At 62.6% G+C, this 310-nt stretch overlaps 1 protein-coding gene across 1 annotated transcript in view; it reads right to left on the minus strand.

The window, feature by feature from the left end:
• CYTH4 (cytohesin 4) overlaps positions 1 to 310 on the minus strand; it is a 29492-nt gene that overhangs the window by 3971 nt on the left and 25211 nt on the right. The window contains exon 10 of the mRNA XM_006914758.1: positions 22 to 98. Coding sequence (XP_006914820.1) covers positions 22 to 98 — 77 coding nt within the window. The remainder of the gene's footprint in view (positions 1 to 21; positions 99 to 310) is intronic.

Here is a 310-nt window from a genome sequence, read left to right on the forward strand (position 1 = left end):
TGGGGGCGGGGGCGAACTCACAGTGGTGAACTCAAAGTAGTAGAGGCAACTGTCGGTCAGGATGAACCAGCGCCGTTTCCACGTCTTCACGCGGCCTCCTGCAAGAGGCCCGCAGCAGTCAGTCTTCCTCTCTGCGCCACTAGCACTTCCCTCCACGGAGAGCAGGGCCTTGGATGGTCTCCCTCGGGCCTCCGCCTGAGCCCCCCAACCCCAAGCCTGCCGCACTAACCCCCAGATGTATCTCCCCCTCACTCAAACATCTCAGCACCTCCCATCGCCCAGGCTTCCCCTGAGCTGTGAGACTCGGCAT

This window comes from Pteropus alecto, unplaced genomic scaffold (genome assembly GCF_000325575.1).
Source record: "Pteropus alecto unplaced genomic scaffold, ASM32557v1 scaffold6, whole genome shotgun sequence".
Taxonomy (NCBI): domain Eukaryota; kingdom Metazoa; phylum Chordata; class Mammalia; order Chiroptera; family Pteropodidae; genus Pteropus; species Pteropus alecto.